We start from the raw sequence: 20,505 nt of genomic DNA, 5'->3' as shown, positions 1-20,505 counted from the left end.
ACCATCTTTTCTTCAATTAACCGAGTTTTATGTAGTGTTTAAGTCTACCTAAAAAGGATTGTGGAAATAGAAGTTAGTGCCCAATCTACTTGACAAATCCCCGGTGGATTAACTGGAAACAAGTGGTAATTTCAGTTACCACTAGAAATAGGCTTGATTTTTTTGTCACTGCACAATAATCATATCCAAGCTTATTGGAAAATACTCATATTTCTTTTATAAGTTGTTAAAAAATCTGGAATACCATATGTTATAGATGACAATACAATATAGGCTTTTGAATTCACAGATCAGCTTTTTGCATTACAAGTATTTTAATATGGTACAATTTATCTTACTTTTAATTGCTTTTGTATAGTATAATCTGTCAGTTTATGTATACACTGTATAGTTCATATGAATAGTAGTGTGGTAAATATATTATATTGTAGGCTTTATCAAAATGTTAAAATAGAAACTAAAACACCTCTATGTAACCAACTTAGAGAATGGTGTAAAGCAATTATTTTTCTTACATCTGCAGACTGGCCTCTCCAAATGATAAAACAACAGTGCCAAAAAACAGAGCATAAGCATCCAGGAAGGATTTATCCATTCCTCACTATCAGGAAGTATGAAACAACAGCATGGAAACATAGGAAGAAATAAAATATACTTACCTAATCTACAGAATGTCCCGCAGACAAGTCAGGAGTTAAAATGAAATAAGAGTTCCTGGAACAACAAAAACTCGAAGGAATGTTTGAATGATGTAGAAATCATGAATATGCATGTCCCCCAGCAATGTAACAGTAGATAAAAAACGATGTTTTACATTGACGCTGTGCTCTTCGGCGAATCGCCAAAAGCACCCCAGCGCTAGATATCCTTTTGCCTCCGATTTTATCCCTTATTAAACTTTTAAAATTCTAAATCGTGACGTCCGTTTTCCACACCATACATTTCCCAAATTATTTGGAATTATTTTAATTCAGGGGCTAGAAATCACTTAACTTCCAGGGGCAGCTACATGTGGTTTGGGAAGCAGCTAATGCATGTGGAACTTTTGTAGAAGGGATAATAGTATAGAAACTTTCTTCAGTCCTGGATGGAGTGCAATACAATAAAATATTTCGGTAGAGTAATGCATTTGTGATGAAATTACAAACATTACTGTCAAGTCTCCACTCAGAGGAGGCATGAGAGCAGCAAGAACAGGACATTTCCCCGCAGTGCCCGGCAATGACTTTGGTCCTGTGTCTTTGCCTTTCTGTCTTTAAGCTCAGATTGCCCCAAACACCCAGATAAAATTTCTATTCTTCCTCAGCAGACACCTTAGGGAGTTGAACAACAAAAAAAAGCTCGCTGGTTCTCTGAATGAATGCCACCCAACCAAAGAGTTCAGGTTGTGTAATCGCTGCTAATGGCCCGTTCTTCTCAGCCCATTTACTTCCCACTCGAAGTTGATGGAAGATGCTTCTGGCAGGTTCTTGGAGGGTGCTTCAGAACCCTGAGCTTACAGATAGATGCCTTGGGGAATTTCCAAAGGTCTAATGCAAGATAACATGGCAGCTGTGAAATGCAAAACCAACAGGAAGAGAAGGAAGGACCTGAAGGAAGGCAAAATTTGCATCCTGACTTTTCTGGTCTCTGCTCTTGGGAGTGGGTCTGTGTTGGTTGTTCAGCTAAAGCAGATTAGTAAGCAAGAGAGTAAGCAGGTCACAAACACAGTGCTGGGAGAGCCACTGAATGATCGCTTTTTTTTTTTTTTTTTTTTTTTTTTTTTTTTTTTTTTTTTTTTTTGTATGATAAGGCAGAAATGATGGAGAAAAGTAGGCAAAGGACACTTGAGATGACCCTCATATGAAAATATCAAAGGACCATCATAAATGCCCATGAAGACACACCATTATATTGTATCATTTGTGACACAGAAGCTGACCTCATCTTTTAAAGAAAGTGACTTTTATCACCTCCTTCTACTGGCTATACTAACATGTGAATACCTGGTGGTGATACAAATCAGCCCAAATCTGACCTGGTCAAAGGGTACTGCAAAACCCAGGAAAAACTAGCATTCATATCTCCTCCTAACTTCAGAGTTGTTCTTCTTGCAGAGTACTAGAAAAGGGATCCACAAACTTTCCTTTATCAGTTGTAACAGTGGCTGCCAATGGCAGTGCCAGATCTCACTTCATTTTGTATTTCTGTGCCACAAATGTCTGTCCTACACTTCGGGATTTCACACTACACTTGCAAAACGTGGGCTGAAAAATCACTTTCCCCATTCTACCCCATAATAGTTAGAAAAATCTGCTGTTTAACCAGAGAAAAATTTCCACTGCTGATTGATTCCTAGGTCTGTTTAGCTGATTATAATTCCCCAACCTACCCTTATGTGATTCACACCCATACATCTGCTCTAGCTTCAGCATATAATTGTTATTCCATACAGACAGCCCAGTATTTATTCAAACAAGGGTGCTCTTGTGCATTTCTCCTTTTTTAGCTTCTCTAAAAAGCGTAAATCGGTCACGATACATTACATTGTGTGTGTGGGAATAAAAACGAATTTTATCATCCTCTCAAAGGCAGCAGTTGACTATCAGGACAGAATAAATAAAAGAAGCATGTTAAAAGGAGTACTGTACATTTACATGAGAGACAGGGCATTCCAGCCTTCTCTAAACTACTGTAGCCAGTTTAAAAAGATGATGGTTTCTGTTATTTTCCAACATTGCTTTCTATATTATAAAACAACTATCTGCTCTCTTGCAGAGCTGTTGCTTCAGTACAAAAAATGTAGGCCGTGGCTCTGTGACACTGCAAGTCTTTGACTCCAATGTTATCATTTTGTCCTGGGAGAAGCAAAGAAGATGCTTGTGGAAAAAGAAAGTTGGTACTGCTTGGATTATCTTCATAAAAGAAGATGAAATGAATGTAAAAACATTTGTGCTCTGCCAGAGTCAGATGATTTGGCTCCCAGGAGTTTGTATGAACTGTTGGTTCATGGGTTTTTTGGCTTGTGCCTGTGTTAGGACTTGGGAGAGTTCAATGAACCCAGATCTCAAAGCAAAAATATTTAACCGTCATTTTCTAGTGGAAATGGGGTTTAAAAGCTAACTTTAGTTTTCTGGAAAATATTTGAGAAGTATTCTTAGACTCATTTAACTTGTTTTGTAAAAACAAGCCAAATATAGACTTGAAGAGTTGGAAGTTTGGCTTCTGGTTTAATGCATTACACAAGTAGGGATCGACTTGTAAAACATTTTGCAGCTACAAGCTTAGTGCCAATCATGTGGTACCTGGGCTACTTTTTTTTTTCTTTTTTTTTGTTTTTGTTTTTTTTTTTTTTTTTGTAGAAGTAGGAAGATTCCCAGCAAAGGAATTAATAGAGGTTTCATCTTGAAACCTTTGTGTTTCCTATCACTGATTTCCACAGTACTTGCAGTGAGATTAAGAGCCTATGAAAGCATTACGTTTGTTTTTATCTACTCAATCTCATCGTAGCTCTGAACAAACATCCAGTAACTGCGTTTCACTTCAGGCTCACTTTCCTTTGAGTACTCCGCGTTTCACAAATGGAATCAAACCAGCAGCTGCCACTCCTGAGACCCAGAGACTCAGGCAGAGAACCGAAAGCTTGCACAGAAAGCCAAAATACAGCTTCCATCTGAATCTCCTGCATTGTCATCAACGTCTGCGGGGGGAAAGGGGAAGGGAAGACACGAATTTAGTTAGCAAAGCATCTGCAAAGCAATGAGGATCATGTCCAGCAAACCAGCTGCGGCTGTCACGGGGGAGCTGATAAGAAAGAAAGACAGGTAACAGAAAAAGCCAGAGGTATCAAAGCCTGCTTAGGAGCCCCAGGGCAAAGGCTTGAAGTCCTTCGGGGAGGTAGGGTTACTGAGTTACTACAGTGACCAAAACATTTCACTTCCAGCCATCCACTCGCACTCAGCTGCAGTCAGCAGTGCGGCAAGCGCTGGTGATCTGGCAGATAAGATGCTGATCTGACAGCTGTTTAATGGAACATGCAGAATAAATCGAGTTTTTTCAGTAGAATGAAATGAATCTACTAATATATAACTTCACAACTTCCTGACAGTGTATTTTAACTCTCACAGGACAAAGGAAGGTTGTTCAGAGGATGGGATTCAACCGCATTTGGCCTCTCCTGTGATGCTGTCAAGAGGAGGGATTTGATAAAATAACTGATAGCAGGTTTTGGTCTTTCAAGTTGGCACATATTTGGCTAATGATCTACAGACAGAAATCGTTGTGGCTCTTGCCAGCTGTAGCAATAGCCCATTCCAGGTGCTGAGCAGGTTTTTAATGGATATTTTCTTTTTTTTTTCACTGTTACACCACAATGCAATATGCAGTTAAATTACTCATATCGTTTCAGTAGGTTACCAGCCATTATTTTCCAAACTCTGCTCCCATTTCCCACTTCACACATGACTGCTTGTTCAGTGCCTTGAATAAGTGAGATACTAGAAGTGTATTTTTTGTTATAGTGCTATATTCACCTTAATTATTTTTAGGCATATTATTTTTATAAAAACACCAGCTGAAAATCCCAGATATCCTACTGTGAAACAGAGTTTTGCCTGTAACCTGTTTGCAGCTGTCAACTCTGAAGTGGTCACAATGTTCAAGGGATTTGCAGGAGCTGTAGAGTGTTAATGGCTCTATAAAATGAGTTTTTTTCTTTACCAGAAAAATTCCTTCCCAAAAGCCTGTGTTTGATAAAATTCCCACGCAGGTTCTCTGTACTTTAGTAGCCCAGACTATCTCAGGGAATGTCTCTGAGAGCCCGGAATACACTGCTTCCTTTGGATTTACCGTGCCCCCAAAGACCTAAACCACGAGGACAAAAACTGAGGTAAAGGATTAGTTATAAAGCCGGGGTGGGGGAGACGGGGGGAAGAGAGATGACAACATGACAGAACTAGAGAATGTTCTCCCGGCTGCCACAGAACTGGGTATCTCTGCTCCAATACTCTCACAACGAATTCCTAGGATATGCTCCGTGTTCAGAGCCAAGTACTCAGTTTCCATAGAAATGGAGAACTTTGAGATAAGGCCTAAGATTAACTGCTTAATGACTTTTTCTTACTGTGTGCGCCCTTGCAGTCAAGCTCTGCTGTTGAACTTCAAAGCCTCTTGATGGGTGTGAAGCTGTCTTGGGAACTTGCTGACTTCTCCCTGCTTCATGCTCAGCCAGCTGATGAACCTCTAACAATAAGATGGTATTTTCACCTGGAATAAAGGCTGTCCACAGATTATTTCTTCTTCTGTTTTTACCCAGCCACTTCTAGCCCCAGTCTAAACCACTCTTGTCATTTGACGCTATTTACATATCTATATTAAATGCTATATAAAACCTGGGTCGCACCACACTCACATGCAAATAAGATCCTTGTTTTTAGCATCCAAAACGGCTGGTGACCCATTACTAGTAGAGCTAGACATGTGAGATGAATTAAATCCTCCTTTCCACCTTGTCAAGCTGTTCCTGTGTCATCATCAAGAAACAAAAGGAAAGAAACATGAAATGCACTTTTGGGAATCCTAGTCTGTATTTTACATATCACAGTGATGTGGATGTGCAGCAACAAGTGGGAAAGTTGCACAGAACTCCAACTGGCAATTAACTTCATTGCACTAATGAATTTTCCAAATATTTGTATAAGCATTGTGAGTAAAGCTCCATTCAAGAGTAATGAGGATACTTCCTATCTTTTTGACTCACTCTACCATTAAATATTTTCAGTTCCTTGCAGTTATATAATTGTTATGAATCTTAAGACAATATTATTTGTTCCCTAAAATCTCAGTAAAAATAAAAGAAACACTTTGCAAATCTTTGTCTTCTATGTGTAAAAGCATGGCCATCATCTTCTACCATCAGTGTTATTAATTTCTTTAAAGTTTGATCATGGCAAAAGACCAAAAGCCCACAACTGTAGTTATTCCAAGCATAATACCACGAGCCAAATTAATCCATGATCTAATAGTGATGACATTGGTGGATTCAGTCCAGAGACAAATGCAGCTTACAGTTGTTTTATATTCTCAAATCTCAGAAGAGCAACAATATTTCTTTAAAAGTTGAGATTTTTATGGCCAGAGGATGGAGAGAATAATAAGAATTGCTGTTTATGCAAAGAAATTTTACAGAATCTAGTATTTTTTCTAAATATCACAAGTATATGTCACATATGAGTGGTCTTTCTTATCTTTTTCTTGTTATCATCTATTTTTAAGTTCACCTATTTTTCTGGTGACTCACACTCTAGTACACAGTAATTTCCATCATGAAAACAACAAGTTTCTATTTTTTCAAAATTAATTATTGTGCAAGTAGTAGCAGAACAACATTATTGTGTTCTCTGCAGTGCCAGATTTGCTCTCATAAAACAGCAAATATCACGTTGCCTGGTGAAGAGAGGCTCACAGTCAAGTTACAAACTAAGTCTTATTTATTAGAAATTAGAGTATTTCACACCACTAATATTATTGGCACAAAAACTGCATTTGCAAGTGACTGGCAAAAAACCAGAACCTGAAGAAAATCTGCAGGATTGTTCAAAAAGTGATTAGAAAAGGCTTATCAACAAGCCTGACTGATGTTACCTGGATTAACTTCTGTCTTTACAGCAAAGCTTTTACCCTTGAAAACAAGGAAAAATCCCAAAGCCCTTTTTATGTCAGATCAGTTCAAGTGTTCCTAGGACAGTAGGACTGTCTGCCATGGCTGATTTTCAGAGGCTGATGTGAATTAGTCTTTTAGAACAGCAAATATAAACATCTTGCATTGTGAAAAACATCTTCCAAGTGAAAATATCAAAGCAGCCTACAATTATGAACCAGCTCAGCTAAAGCTTGTTCCTGTAAATTTGTCTTGCTGCTTCTTACAGTACAGTAAGCTCACAGAGAGGTATTACAGTTGTGATGATCCTTAGAGAATAAGAATTTTGCTAAGCTGTTTCCTGGAAAGCAAGTAAACTGACAGGCAATTTTAATTCTCCCTTTGCAGAGCTTTACAATTGGATTTGGTTTTATTATGAACTGAAATTCTTTTTGCAGAGGTAAATGTTTATTTAGCTGGCCTGAGATATCAAGGGGGGCCAATATGAGGCTTCAAAAGAAGCAGCAAAATAATATTATATATATTTTTACTTTACATTCCTTTATTTCCTGAGGGTTACCTTTAGCAACACTGTGCTCTGAAGGCATTTGGATAGAAATGGGGAATTATTTCCTTTTCATCTCTCCTCTCTATCTGGCCAAAGCTACCAACTGCTACCTCTCAAAAGACAGAAAGGGACCTGAAGACTGAGGGATAGAAAAGCTATTATGGCAGAGATAAAACAATTTTAAACATCCCTTATTGGTTTTATCATTCTGTGGTTGGTGCATGCTCTGAATGTGCTGGATCCCTGCCCTCCAGACAGATGGAAAGGCTCCTAACAATGTTAGGAAAAATGTTCTTCTCCTAAGAGCAAATAGTTTTGAGATCCTGGCACTAATATGGTGGTTAAAGAAGTGATCTTATATGTGACCTCACCAGAAGAGACAGCACAAAAGGTACAAATGCAACTGTGAGGTGCACAAATGATAAATCTCCCATTTCCCCTCCGATCCAGCTTCCATTTCTCCTGCTAAACCACTTCTCCTTGCTGCTGTCTCAAACTCCTCCTCACACTCCTCCCTATTCCTCTACATCCCATTTCTCTGTCTCAGCCCCTTGGCCTCTATCACACACATAATCTCTACTACCAAACTTGCACTATCCAAGAAAAGGAAATGGATCCCCAGTTTCTACCCAAATGTTCTCAGGATACACAGCAGAAGAGTGTCTGTGGTCCAGCACTCACATTCCCTAGATGAATGGAAAAAGAAGCTGCAGGAAACTAGCAAAAATATGGTCACTTCTGTGAAAAGCTGATGTAGAAAAAACTAGAGACACACTGATGTATTATTTGTGAAATATGATTACATCTGCCTTTTATCTTTCATCTTGTTACCCAGTGATAATTGACTGCTCAAGGCTGGCACTCATTTTTAATTATCCCCCCGGTGGAAACCCAGCAACACGCTCTGCAATTTCTCTCACAGATCTGCATGCAGCATCTGTAACACATCACCCTCCAGCAAACAGCAAGTCCTTTTCTTCTTCTTTCTTTTTTTTGCCCCCAAAATTAGCTGTACAAATTAGTGGAGGGCATTTATAAAAACAAAACAAAAACAAACAAACAAAAGGTAGAGAACATCAACGTGCTCACAGACTACACTGAATATTTTGCCATTCATTAAAATAATACATATTGGAGGTCTGCTAACAAAGAGTCTGCCCTGCTGCTGGGTCTTGGAGATTTCCATATGCCTAGTTAGCTAATTAACTTTAGAGAATTAAGCGTTTAGTAACTTCTTGAGCGCTGTCTCCACACAGCTGCCAGGCACAAGCTGAAATAACCATCACTAGGTCACCTCACAACAGGAGCCCTGAGAGCTTTACCAATAATTAGGTAAGGAGCTCCACTCAGTGGTGAGACAATGCATTTCAACTGTGAAATCTACAACAGTCTTTGGAAATGTAAAAATGTATAATTAACACATCTACTTAATCGACTCTCTGCATTATTCATTCTAATCATAGCACTAGAATCATAACGTTTCACTAGATAGCTTTATTTCTTGTCAGCAACATTTCTGAGAGAAATCAGTTACTGGAACATGATCTATAATCCTCCTGTTTAAAACAATAAAAGTCAGTATCACCTCTTTTTTTATTTATTATTTATTATTATTATTTTAAGCTTACTGAATTTCCATTTGTAAGTAACATTTTTTTTTCATCTTTCCTTTTTTTTCTTGTACCGTGTCTAGACTTTCTTCAAAAACTGAAGCCTATTTCACAGTTCCTGCCTCTTTTAAAAAATTCTTTATTAAGCAAAGCAGCTACAGAGGGATGTGCCCTCTGAGGGCACAGAATTAGTGTATTTTTTAAGCAAACATTTTCAGACTGTTGGGGATAAACTATTTCGATGGATGTGCTACCAGGGAGAAAGTCTGAGACTGCTGCTAAAGTCTGATTGAATCCTGAGTTAGGCCTAGCACCAACTTTGGGGACTTTAAGAAAGTACATTTAAGAAGAAATGCAGACAGGTTTATTTTCAGAATTCATTCCATATGTCCTTGGTTGTATTTCCCAATACTTTAGTTCTGCTTGGCCTAGTGGGATGTCTAGATTTTATAGTTTCACACCTCCATCATTTTTCTCCTTTTCTGATTTTCAGCTACTTAGTGGCAAATTTGAAATATTTTGTCTTTCTCTGCCTATTATGTGTGTTCCTAAGTGGATGTCATAAGCTTTGTGCAGGAGGAAAATCACGCTCCATTTAATAGAAGACAAAATCAATCAAAGCTATGAAATCATTAAAAATAAACTACCCCAAACACAATCTTCCCATTCTTTCTGTTTCTCAACCTTGAATTCTAAGTAGGTAATTTAAACTTAATACCAAGTTTTTCTTTGTAATGACCCTTAGGATCATTTTTTTCCCACTGAAAAAATTGATAACATCAGTTACCAGAAGAGTCTTTTAAAATGTAAATCTAAACAGCATTTCTACCAAGGAGACATAGCCCTATGCTTAGATAAGGTTTTTGAAAAATGGAAATGTAGAAGTAATAAATTTTTGTTTGGAAAAAACCCAGAAAATCTTAAAGACACTGGAAAGGTCCATGTGGCAACCCGTGGCTCTAAATGGAAAATGTTGATCCATGATACAGTGTCAGTATGCCTGAAAATGAGTCACGAAGTTACAAAATCCTTAGGAGTTACTTCTGAGAACCCTGGGGTGAGAAATAAAACACCAGAAGAACTTGAAACAACGTGCCTATCCTTAAAATAAAAAAGCTGTGGAAGTCTGCAGTTAGCTCCAACCTCAGGTTTTGTTTAATTTAAATACAAAAGTATCTAGTTATAAGGCTTAAGAGAAAAAGATGATTAACTGCCAATCATTCTGATTCTTAGTTAAGAACCCCCCTCATCTCTGAGTAAGGGCGGTGACACATTTCCAAGTGCCATCCTTAGAGCTTCTGAGGGCAAGTCCAGACACCACCAGCAGCTTGAACTTGGCAGAAAAATGCCCAAACGGGCGGGTGCTGCTGTATCCCTGAAATCTCCACATCCTTCAGGGCTTTCCCATGGCCCTCCCAGCTGGAAAGGGCAACCAGGCCCCACAGAGAGCCTGAGAGGAGCTGGGGGTAAAGGAAAAATGGGAATGCCTTTGGGCAGGAGTCACTGCTGGTTTAGGAGTGAGCAGGGCAATGAGGGACCTTGGCCACAGCCCTGGGGCTGAGAGTGGATGATGGATGATGGATGGATGGATGGATGGATGATGGATGGATGGATGGATGGATGGATGGATGATGGATGGATGGATGGGATGGATGGAATGGCAAGAAGGTGGCTGTTCCCTCAGGGGAGGATGAATAGGATGGCGAGGAGCTCACTATTCCCTCACAGAGTGAGATGGTGGCTGAACGGGATGGGGATGTCATTGCTGTTCCCCTAGAGTGCGGGATGGTGGCTGAATGGGACGGGGATGTTGCTGCTCCCTCATGGAGCGGGATGGGATGACCAGGACGGCGAGGAACAGGCTATTCCCTCATGGAGCGGGATGAGGGATGACCAGGATGGCCATGACCCCACAATTCCTTCAGGGAGTGGGATGTGGCTGAATGGGATGGGTTGGCATCGCTGTTCCTTCATGGAGGGGGATGAGGGATGACCAGGACAACCAGCAGCTCGCTGTCCCCTCATGGGGCAGGATGAGGGACGGACAGGACGAGACCAGCTCGGTGTCGCCTCATGGAGTGGGATGAAGGGTGACAAGGACAACAAGCAGCTCGCTGTCCCCTCACGGAGCGGGATGAGGGAAGAACAGGACGAGCCCACCCCGCTGTCCCCTCACGGAGTGGGATGTGACACACACACTGTCCCCTCACGGAGCGGGATGAGGGAAGAACAGGACAAGCCCATCCCGCTGTCCCCTCACGGAGTGGGATGAGGGAAGAACAGGACGAGCCCACCCCGCTGTCCCCTCACGGAGCGGGATTTGACACACACGCCGTCCCCTCACGGAGCGGGATGAGGGAAGAACGGGACGAGCCCATCCCGCTGTCCCCTCACGGAGCGGGATTTGACACACACTGTCCCCTCACGGAGCGGGATGTGACACACACTGTCCCCTCACGGAGCGGGATTTGACACACACACTGTCCCCTCACGGAGCGGGATGTGACACACACGCCGTCCCCTCACGGAGCGGGATGTGACACACACTGTCCCCTCACGGAGCACACGCGCAGCAGGGCCCGGCCCCCGGCGGGCGGCACCGCAGCCGCCGCGCCCCCGCCGTGACGCGCGTCCGCCGGGAAGCGCTTCCTGCCCGTCACTTCCCCCGCCGCCGCCGCCGCCGCCGCCGCTCCCGCCGGCCGCCGCACTCGTGCCCTGCCCAGGCCCCGCCGCCGCCATGGCCATGAGGCAGACCCCGCTCACCTGCTCCGGCCACACGCGGCCCGTGGTGGACCTGGCCTTCAGCGGCGTCACCCCCTACGGGTATTTCCTCATCAGCGCCTGCAAGGGTGAGCGCGGGGGCCGCTTTGTTGGGGACCCGCCGCCGCGGATGGGCAGCCCGTAGGCCGCGCGTGGCCGTGCCCAGGGCGCGGTGTGGCACCGCCTACCTGTGCCCTGCGGCGGCGGGCACGGCACAGCCGCGGCTCTGCCCGGGGATCGCTGCCGATGCCCGGCCGGATCCCGCTGCGAGGGCGGGAGGGGTCCCGGGTGGGCTGTGTGTGTAAAATGTGTGTGTAAAACTTCTGTCCCACCGCCTGTGCACATGGGCTGTGGGTTTAAAGAGAGCTCCGGTTTGACCAGGGCGGCTGCCTTGCCCTGCTGGACACAGCTTGCTCACTGTGGGAATGGCATTTTATCTTCGTAGATGTATATTTTAATATTGTGCGTGCGCGAGTTTTAAAGGGCATTCCTTTCTGCATTGAAGTGCTTCCAGTTCAGCTCTGCATCTTGTGTGAACAACTCTTTGATAACCTGCCAGGAAACACTGATGATAGCCTTTCTATTACTGCTTCATTTTTATATCGCTGTATGTTTTAATATCTCACTGCAACCATGAGACTTGTCTCTACGTACTGATGACCTTATAGTATTGCAAGTAAAAAAAGTAAAGTAAAAGTACTGTAAGTATCCAAAGTAAAGAAAAAGAGCAAACCAAATCTGTCCTGCCAGAAGAAAACTTTAGTAAAAATAAAACCTCAATGAAATGTTCATTTCTACCTTCCTTCTATCTAAAAGTTATAGATTTTTGCCAGGAAACTTTTATCTTATTTGCAGTGGCATTTGAGTATCAGTGCAGTTTAGATGCATGCAGCAAGTATAGCTGCACATCTGAACTCTACAGCTAAACCCAGCCAAGAGTGGCTTTGTAAAGTATGGGCTATTTCCACATGCTGGTGCAAGGGAATGTGTTTTCCTTTAAAAACCTGTTTCCTTCTTTTCCCCTGTTGCCTGAATGTTGGTTTTGTTGTGGTGAAGATGGCAAGCCTATGCTGCGCCAGGGGGACACAGGAGACTGGATTGGCACGTTTCTGGGCCATAAAGGTGCTGTTTGGGGTGCCACCCTCAACACAGATGCCACCAAAGCAGCTACAGCAGCAGCAGATTTTACAGCGTAAGTGGTGAGCTGTCTTCATGGTCTGTATTTCATTTTATTCTGGAGCTCTTTTAGCTGTGCTAAATTACTGATTCATTTGTTCCTCTTCAGTAATTGTTAGCTTATTTTTGGCTAGCCAAATTAAAAGCTAGACTTTTACCTTCTTGAAAGCAGCTACAGTTAATTCTGTCATGATGAACAATTACAATTGCTTCTTGATGTGCATAATTATCATACTGGTTTGCTTTTCCTTAGCTCCTCTGTGCACTGTAGTTATAGCAGAGTTGAGAGAGAGATTTTTATTTTTCACCCAGCAGTTAGCTTCTTCTTTTTACAAGAAACTTCTAGTGAATTAGTTCTTTGATGTTTTTTTTGTTGTTTGTTTGTGCTGTTTGCAGTATTAATGAATATTTTGCAAGTTGATTCTTGTTAGTAGAGGTCAAGTTCTATTAATGAAGTTGCAGAGAAGAGCTACCTTTGTCTTCAAAGTAAAATGTTAATTATTTTGCATGATCCTGAACAAGAACAGAAAGGAATATGGTGTGATAATCCAAAAAATTTCTAGTTAAAATACACAAAATATTCTTATTGACTAACTGGATTACAGCTTATCAGAATGTAGTGCTTAGGATAAAATGTGATGGCATCAGGAAAGATTGCTTACAAATTCATCTGACTGTCCAGGTTGCTTTGTTCTGGTGCTTCTAAAATGTGAATGTTTCCTCTTGCTGTTTAGCAAAGTGTGGGATGCTGTGTCAGGCGATGAACTGATCACACTGGCTCACAAACACATTGTCAAAAGTGTGGATTTCACACAGGTATGAGAAACCTTTGTCCCTTATTCACCAGGGGAATGAGCTCTTGAGTATGTTTTGCTATTAGTTACTTTTTTGCTTTTTTACTGTATATCATACCAGTCTAAAATACCACTGCTTATTTTTAAGATTGTAGGGTAAATGTGTTAGAGGCTGTCTGAGGGAAAAAGCTGTGATTTTAACTCACAGAGGCTGTATTTTGATTCAATGTAGAGTTGACTCTCTGTAACTTCTGTTTCAGGATAGCAATTATCTGTTAACAGGTGGACAAGATAAGCTCTTGCGTATCTATGACTTGAGCAAGCCAGAAGCAGGTGAGTCTGCTTTTAAAACTGGTTCTTAGAGAATTTTTTAAAGTCAAATCAAAGCTTTGAAATTAAGGGATTACTTTCTGTTATGAATCACCAAAAACAAAGTGCCACAGAATTGCTTGGGTTGGAAGGGCCCCTAAAGATCATGTGGTTCCAAACCCTCTTCTCTGGACTACTGGACCAGGTTGATTAGAGCCCCATTGAACCTGGTCTTGAACACTTCCAGGAATGGGGCATCAAGCAGAGCATGTTTCAGTTCAGTACAGACACACTTGAAATTGGTCTAATTAATTAAAATTCAATCATCTGAAAGAAAACACGTCTCCACATATATGTGTTTAAATTCATGTTGATACTGACTCTTGATGGCTGATAGACAACCAGAGAACAGTGATGTTCACCTAGGGAAGTTTTTGAAAGCTAGGCAATCAGATATACCCAGTTTGCATTTATCCTGTTCCTGGAATAAAATCCACAAAATCCTAAGTGCTTGAGGTAGTTCTAAAGTCTCTAGTAGATGGAAATCTATGTAGCTTTAGGAAGCCTCTGAACTGCTGCATGCCATTTTTTCATTTTATTGCATGTATTAAAATGTTTGGCTTTATTTTAAGAACCTGATGTTGTCAGTGGACATACTTCTGGCATTAAAAAGGCTTTATGGAGCAGTGATGACAAACAGATTCTTTCAGCTGACGACAAAACTGTCCGGTAAGACAAAGTAACTTGGAGTTTTCTTTATTGCTATGCTCTGTGTGAGGATATAGTTGTGTTATTTTGGTGAAGGATCTGAATAGCACAGGTTACCTGATCCTAGATTATTGCAGCTCCATGCCTGATGCAGCTCTGTTCTGCTGTCAGGGATCATTTGCTAATAGTTCCAATTTCCCCATAAACATGTGCTTCTCACATATGTGTTCTTCCTGATAGGAAGAGGTAGTCTTTGAGAACTGCATAGAATAAATTTATGCCTTTTGTAATCCTAAAGAAGATGAATTTATAGATGAGGTCTCTTGCATACACACTGTCCTGAGCTGTTGCTGATTTGTCTTCTTCAGTTTCCTAAAGTTCAAGATAGGCAAGAGCCAAGTCCTGTTTGTTTTTCTCCAAATTGAAGGAATAGAAATGCAGCAGTTAGCTAATGAATAAAGATTTTATTTGTCATAGCAGAATTTAATTTCTGTTTAGATACCTTTTGCACTGCTAGATAGAAAACTATATTATGTTTAATGAACATCTGTAAATTTGGATTAGTGCCTCTTCATCTTTTGGAGTAAACAGAAAGAATGGAATCTTCAAGATCCTTACTTCAAGATCTCTTGCTTAGGAGAATTAAACCAAGATTTTTAATCTCCAGGAGAATCACTGAGTAGTTAAATGGTGTGTATGTATCATTTAATGTTGTGGCATTAAGCTGCAAAGATAGAAGTATTTTTAGAAAAGGGATGTGTCTTAAGCTTGGCCTAGGTGAGAATGCAGATAAAGCCGCTGAAGATCTGAAGTGGAATCAAACCACATTCCTTGATGGGTACCTTTTTTGATTGAGGTCTTGCCATGGATGTGAGGTGGAAAGTGTTTGATTTACAAGTTGTCTGAGAGTTTTTTTTCCCCCTTTTTGTTTCCTTTTAAGCCTCTGGGACCGGAGTACCATGACTGAGGTGAAGTCACTAAATGTGGCAATGTCAGTGAGCAGCATGGAGTATGTTCCAGAAGGACAGATACTGGTCATAACCTATGGGAAGACTATTGCTTTTCATAGTGCAGAAACGTGAGTGCACAGCTCCAGTTTTCACAGGTGGCTTCTTGTGGGTAAAAACTGGCTGTACAAGGCCAGAATCACCAAATTATCAAAACTAGCATCTCTATGATGTTTCAAGAAAGGAAGTTACATGCTTAAACATATTCCAGGAAGTAGTTCTGTGTGTGTGAGCTTTTGTTTTACTTATTCTAAACTCATTTCTAACTTGACAAGCATGATTTGCAAGTATCAAAACTTGTTTCAGAAACTCTGTGGGGTTGTATTCTATTTCTGGCAAAAGCAGTTGAGATTAGTAGGATCACAGTTTTCTTTGCAGGATGTTTTTTTTTAATATGAACTTCATTAACAAACTTTTCTCCCTCAGTCTAGAGCAGATTAAATCATTTGAAGCCCCTGCTACAATCAATTCTGCATCACTTCACCCTGCGAAAGAATGTTTGGTTGCAGGTGGTGAAGATTTTAAACTCTATAAATATGACTATAATACAGGAGAAGAATTAGGTATGTTTGTCTCCTATAATCATAAAGGAGTTCTGAAATAGGTGTTAATAAAATAATGACCAGTAAATGAAACTGTTGTACTCAAATGAGGTCTTAGCATAGCATGCTGTGCAAGAGGATGATGAAATGTATAATAAGTGAAACATTTTTTGCTATCTCAATATGCCTAATATTCTAGAACTACTTAAAGCATCCATTCAGCAATTCTGCACCTATTTTTAAAAAATTCTCATTCTGTATTGCTATAATAGCTGTATGTTAAATTGTCATACCATTCATTAGATATGTCAGTTACAAGATTTTATGAAAAATACTACATGTTGGCCAAATTTGTTTCAAAAAGAGCATATTTCCTGAGGACTGATCCAGTCCTCATTTAAATTTGTTTGTATCAGAAACTGATGGCTTTGTACTAAAGTTTCAGTTGCTGGCTGAAATTTGAAATTGATGGTGTTGCCATGTTCCCTTCAGAATCTTACAAAGGGCACTTTGGCCCCATTCACTGCGTGCGGTTCAGCCCCGACGGAGAGTTGTATGCAAGTGGCTCTGAGGATGGCACACTAAGGCTGTGGCAGACAACAGTAGGCAAAACCTATGGCCTTTGGAAGTGTGTAGTTCCTGGTAAGTGCCTGCTTGGTCCTGGTGAAACTTGGCAACTCCTGTCTTCTGAGGGTTTCTGGTCATATCTGTTAGATTGAAGGATGTGTTTGTGTAGCTGTCATATAAGCAGTTAACAGCATACCATAAGCTTTGTGGATATTTAAGCCAAGAGTCTGGTGTATTTTTATGTTAAAGAGCAAGAAATATGTGATGCAATTATAATTCTGAAAGAGAGGCTTCTAGAAAGTGTGGATGGTAGTTTTATTTTATATTGTACTCTGGTTCTTTCAGCTTGGGGAGAGTGAAGCAATAACTACATGTGGATACTAATTAATAGAATTGCTTGCTCAAGTGTTTCTCCTCAATGCTGAATTAATGGAAATAACTTTTTTTTTCTTTTAAATTTAACATGGGTGAGTGGAACTGAAGGTATTGACTGTTTGTTTTTCTACTCTTTCTCTACAGAAGAGGAGAATGCAGAAGCAGCAAAAGCAAGGACTACCCTTCCAGGAACTGCAGAGGAGGAAATAGGTAATGAACTGAACTGTCAGCTTTAGCTCCCTCAGTGTTAAAAGATAGTGAAGATGATAGCATTCCTTAGTATGGAAGAAGTACTTTCCCTCAAGTGCTTACTGGTATTTTTCACCCTTTTCAAAAGATCTTTGAATGCATTTGCCTGACATGGATTATGTGGTAGGTGTCAGACTGGTGACAGCTGTGCAGGCAGAACAGATGGGGTAGAACAGCTGTATCAGGTTCAATGGGGAAACAGACTGACCTGGTCTCTTTCTTTGGTTTACATATCTAAAGTGAAATTAAACAACACCCTTTTTATTTAGTTGCAGAAGAGATTGCCTCTGAAAACTCAGATACAGTGTACAGCTCAACTCCCGAAGTGAAAGCCTGATCCCTGCAGCTGTTCCGTGGCACGTGGACATGCAGACTAAATCAAGTGACAGTGACAGACAGCAGCCTTGCAGAGAGCGCTCCCTGCGGGGAGAGACGGCAGCAACTGAGGAGAGTGCGGTGCAACCGGCTGGGTGCTGCCTGTAAGAGAGCTGAGCATCCAAATAAAAACCCAAAAGACAAGTAGTAGAGTTCTGCTGGCTTTTTGGCATAACTGCTTACTGTCTTTTCAAAGAAGTGTGCAAGCCAAGATCCAGTCTCTCCAATCTCAATTAGACTCATTGTAGTGTGTTTTCATTATTACGAAGAAGAGATACAATGGCTTTTACCTTTTTTTTTTTCTTGAAAGTTGGAAAAATTGGCTCTAGTTGAAAAGAAGGGATTATGTACTGAAAAGTATTTGGTTGGGGTTTTGTTTCATTGTATGCTGCTTCTGAATGTTTAACTGTTTTCAGTTGTCTAAATAAAATGCCTCTCCAAACTCGTACATTACTTCTGAGCGTTGGGTTCATGACATGGAAAAGCATTAATCACGTAATCCTTGGCATCTGGGGTTTGTACTGTAGAGAGAGAAAGCAGAAGAATGTTTTAGTGTTGGTACAGAGGGTGGCAAGTTCTTTGATCTGTAAGCTTTGTATCTTTTTTATTCTTTAAAGTTTGAATGTAAACATGAGTCTTTAAAAAGAGAAACAGTGAAAATTCCTAAATTAAACGTGCTGCCTGAAGTATTTGGTTGTACATGAAAATATCAGAGGCTGGCTGCAAATCTGTGTAAAGCTTGGGTTTAGTCCTCCAGACTGGATAAAAAAGTTACCCTTTCAAGGTTATAAATCATATTTTCTTCATTAAAGAAAATAATTACCATTCTTCCACTTGTCATTTCCTTTAATGTTATGCTGAAAGCTTTACGTAATGCATTCTGTGTGGTAAGAAGAAAGAGGTATATTTATTCACACACATTTTTCTTTTTTCATATTCCTACTTGTCCTCACTGTCCTGTTTTTTCAGATTATACCTCTTTGCAATTGCCTATTTGAATTTTACTCTAAAAACAGCTAAATGGTTCAGCCTTGCTAATTCCACTAAGGCTTCTAAGGCTCCATATCTAGTACTTGAGCATAAAAATTTTATTTTACAAATTGGATGCATTTAAAATGAGGAACTTGGAACACTTCACCTTATGGTGAAACTTGTGTGCTGTGGGTTTTATTCCAGATTTGCAGTAGGCTCTATAGTATTTCATAGAGATGTCTGGAATAGAATTTCAGAATCATTTAGCTGGGAAAAAAAAGACCCTTTGCCATCAAGTTGAGCTGTTAATCTAGTTGTTCCCAAGTTCACCAGAAAACCATGTCCCTCATTCTACATTTACAGCTTTTATGCTCTAGGATGCATAAAAGTGAAACAGCTAATGGTCATAAAAACCTAATGTGTAGTAACAGCTACAGAAATATTGGAGAAATGAAAAAAAACAACAAAACTAAAGTACTGTTATGAGCAAGTGTTTATAAAATCACCAGTGAGGGTTATCAGCAAAACCCAGATTTAATATTAAGCGACATGACAACAAAGTTCACTGGGAAGATTCACTCTACTGCTTACAGGAGAGTTAAGGCATGCCTGGGAGGAACAAACAACAAAACCAAACAAAGTCCGGGAATCAAAACAGAAATTAACCAAGAGGTCTCTAGAGGGATGTGTGTGTATAATGAGGGCAAGGATAAAAAGGAGCAGGGCCTAAAAGCTTTAACTTCTACCTTAAACCTACCAGTTTAACAGAGGAACAGCACTTAACTAACACCCAACTTAACTTAGAACTTTACTGTAACAATTTAACAGAGGAATAACACTTTATAGCATTTAACCTAATTTAGGGTTTAACCTTCCTTACAAGCCTAACTATCCAAGGTAACAGTGTTTCATCCCAGACACAGTTAAGGTTGGCACTATGATAGTGTGGGAACAGGGATGTTGTGCCATTCGGGCATGAAAAATATTTTCCAAGGCTGTTCACACAAGAGCTCTCTAGACAGCAGCAGTTCCTGGAAGCAGACAGTGTTTGTGATGAGCTCGGGAGGAGCTGAGCCCAGTGCTGTGTGTCAAGGCCAAGGCATCACAGGTATTTCTGATGACAGTGTGGCCTGGAAAAGGGGGAGGAGGGGGAGGATGCACCACCACAAGTACTTGAAAGCTTGTAATTTTTGAGGTACATACATATTCATGTGCTTCAGACACTATTCAGACATTCCTGTGAGTTTCTGATGTTTCAGGAACTCTAGTTTGTTTTCTTTACACTCTAACTTTTCTGCACGGCATCCTGTGAGATCTATTTTATTTCTTCTTGTGTCTCCATCCTGCTATTCCACCCGATAAGGGGTTAACAAATCCTTCTGCGATTCTTCTCAGGTGCTCTGCTTTGTCACTGCAACCAATATAATCGTTTCCCACCATTCTTTCAGTCACATAGAAGCATTATTTATCATATGCTAAGGCCTGCAATATAACGCATTTATCACACCGCTATTTCTATAAACTACATGGTACATACATAAAATAATAGATGATGTTAAGGTAACGAATATATATATAAATAGCATAAAGTATAAAATAGTAAAAAATATGAATAGTATATAAATAGTATAAAGTATAAAACAGTAAAAAATATAAATAGTATAAAGTGTAAGCACGGAATTTCCCCGAGCGCCGGGCCCGGCCCGGTCCCCACGTGGCGGAGCCGCGGCCCCGCCGCTTCCTGCCCGAGCGGGGCGGGCCCGGACAGCGGGGCCATGGCGGGCCGGAACCCGGGCACCGAGCTGGGTAAGGGCTGTCCCCGGGCCGGGCATCCCCCGGTCCGGGCATCCCCCGGTTCGGGTACCCCCGGTCCGGGC

At 40.8% G+C, this 20,505-nt stretch overlaps 2 protein-coding genes across 2 annotated transcripts in view; both read left to right on the top strand.

Annotated features, from left to right (window-relative positions):
• Positions 1 to 11,401: 11,401 nt before the first annotated feature.
• Positions 11,402 to 18,484, top strand: STRAP (serine/threonine kinase receptor associated protein). Its single transcript, XM_056482475.1, has 10 exons — positions 11,402 to 11,643; positions 12,611 to 12,746; positions 13,465 to 13,546; positions 13,785 to 13,857; positions 14,466 to 14,562; positions 15,482 to 15,619; positions 15,975 to 16,111; positions 16,583 to 16,732; positions 17,177 to 17,242; positions 17,551 to 18,484. The coding sequence occupies exons 1-10, from the start codon at positions 11,532 to 11,534 to the stop codon at positions 17,616 to 17,618; spliced, it is 1,059 nt and encodes a 352-aa protein (XP_056338450.1). The 5' UTR covers positions 11,402 to 11,531; the 3' UTR covers positions 17,619 to 18,484.
• Positions 18,485 to 20,342: 1,858 nt separating this feature from the next.
• The window catches only part of DERA (deoxyribose-phosphate aldolase), a 40,618-nt gene continuing 40,455 nt past the window's right edge, over positions 20,343 to 20,505 (top strand). Inside the window, exon 1 of the mRNA XM_056482474.1 lies at positions 20,343 to 20,434. Within this exon, the coding sequence (XP_056338449.1) occupies positions 20,404 to 20,434 (31 nt within the window). The 5' untranslated portion in view covers positions 20,343 to 20,403. The remainder of the gene's footprint in view (positions 20,435 to 20,505) is intronic.

Source organism: Oenanthe melanoleuca, chromosome 1A (assembly GCF_029582105.1).
Source record: "Oenanthe melanoleuca isolate GR-GAL-2019-014 chromosome 1A, OMel1.0, whole genome shotgun sequence".
In the NCBI taxonomy this organism is placed as follows: domain Eukaryota; kingdom Metazoa; phylum Chordata; class Aves; order Passeriformes; family Muscicapidae; genus Oenanthe; species Oenanthe melanoleuca.
The sequence above is the reverse complement of the archived record's forward strand: the minus strand, read 5'-3'. Positions and strand labels throughout refer to the sequence as shown.

Coding starts and splice junctions, on each gene's coding strand:
- STRAP (XM_056482475.1), top strand. CDS start 11,532: ATGGCCATGAGGCAGACCCCGCTCACCTGCTCCGGCCACACGCGGCCC. Junction 11,644..12,610: donor CCTCATCAGCGCCTGCAAGG/GTGAGCGCGGGG, acceptor GTTGTGGTGAAG/ATGGCAAGCCTATGCTGCGC. Junction 13,858..14,465: donor CTTGAGCAAGCCAGAAGCAG/GTGAGTCTGCTT, acceptor CTTTATTTTAAG/AACCTGATGTTGTCAGTGGA.